General features: G+C 46.5%; 1 protein-coding gene across 1 annotated transcript; it reads right to left on the reverse strand.

Annotated features, from left to right (window-relative positions):
- Positions 1 to 225: 225 nt before the first annotated feature.
- BDB00DRAFT_880737 (uncharacterized protein) lies at positions 226 to 723 on the reverse strand (the record flags this gene model as incomplete). Its single annotated transcript, XM_053128034.1, has 1 exon — positions 226 to 723. One exon carries the CDS (start codon positions 721 to 723, stop codon positions 226 to 228), a length of 498 nt encoding a protein of 165 aa, XP_052972024.1.
- Between the last annotated feature and the right edge of the window lie 653 nt (positions 724 to 1,376).

Genomic DNA, 1,376 nt, shown 5'->3' on the forward strand with positions numbered 1-1,376 from the left:
ACCAAGCATCTTTTTATATGAGCCACCACGAAATTGACTGTCTACTGCCTTTACCTCGCCCATCATGACCTTTTTACACACAACCACCTGCTTTCTATTCAAGCATCCCACCCACCCTTTTTTTCATACAGAATACCCAAGAATAACACCCCACCTCCCACCAATACAAATAAACATATATACACAATGAACAGATACTAGTAGTATTTTTTTTAAATTTTTTTATTACTCATATCGAGCAAAAGGGAACTCATTCTTGTAAAGGTCCGGCCAGGAAACGCCGTCCTTGTCCCAGGCATATGCAGCACTAAGCTGCATATACGCGTTGTGGACGCGCTCGCGCTCTGCCATCGCTGCATTGCTGTCAAAACTGATGGCGCCTGTTCTCTCGTCCAACGTGGCGAACCGGCAGTCAATAGGGCGCGACTTGTTCCACCCCTCCTGGTGCTTGCGGCAGTAGTGGAAGGCTTGACCGGGCTTTGAGCGTGGTTGGTAGGCGCCGGTCCAGGTGTGTGCCTTCTGGGCCTTAACAAGGTCAAAGTAAGCCCTCTTGCCCTGGGCTTCCTTAGCGGCTTGGACCAGATGCTGCTGGACACCTCGGAAATTTTGCCATGCTTGTTCTTGGCGTTGTGCTTGTGTCTGCCTTCCAGGGCGCGGGACGGGGGAAGGCCAGGTGGAGAAATAGCACCCCGAGACGTCGATACTGTTGGTTGTGGTGGACATGTTTACGAGAGAGAGAGAAGGTGTGTGTTTGTGTGTGTGTCGAGATAAGAAAAAGCAATACGTGTGCAAAGATGTGCGTGGTAAAGTACTGACTTTCACCTGAAAATAACATGGCTTTTATACTCTTTTTTCTCTTGACTAGGACACCTCTTACAGTAACAATGTATTTTACAGCACACGGTCAGGATCCCTCAATATGCTTGTCAAAATGCATCAGGAGCTTATCCGTGTTATCAATTGAAAGCGACCATCAAGATGCTTGTGCAACAAACGTGCGCTGATTTTTTCGAGCTTTGCTTGCAGTACAGTAATGCATGGACGAATATCGTTTTTTTCCCACCTTGTGCACCCATCGGACGATGTATGTTCCACACCGCCATGCTCCCCCCAACAGTAATCACAGCAGATTATAGATTGTTTTTGAGAAAGACTCAAGTTTTTTTCATTGCTTATCGCCATACACAAGTATTGCCTTTTTTATCACGGAATACTAAAGCCTTGTTTCCTTACCAACATTTGTTACCGTCGTTTCCGTCGCGATAGTGCTTATTGATTCAATGTCTTGCCTATCCACGGCATATGATAACGGGTATCGTTCTTTGCCGAGTTTGCCGCTTTACAACACTCCACCATATCTGCCCTTGTATTTTGAC

The sequence above is a fragment of the Zychaea mexicana genome (assembly GCF_025766255.1).
Source record: "Zychaea mexicana strain RSA 1403 chromosome Unknown BDB00scaffold_347, whole genome shotgun sequence".
In the NCBI taxonomy this organism is placed as follows: Eukaryota; Fungi; Mucoromycota; class Mucoromycetes; order Mucorales; family Lichtheimiaceae; genus Zychaea; species Zychaea mexicana.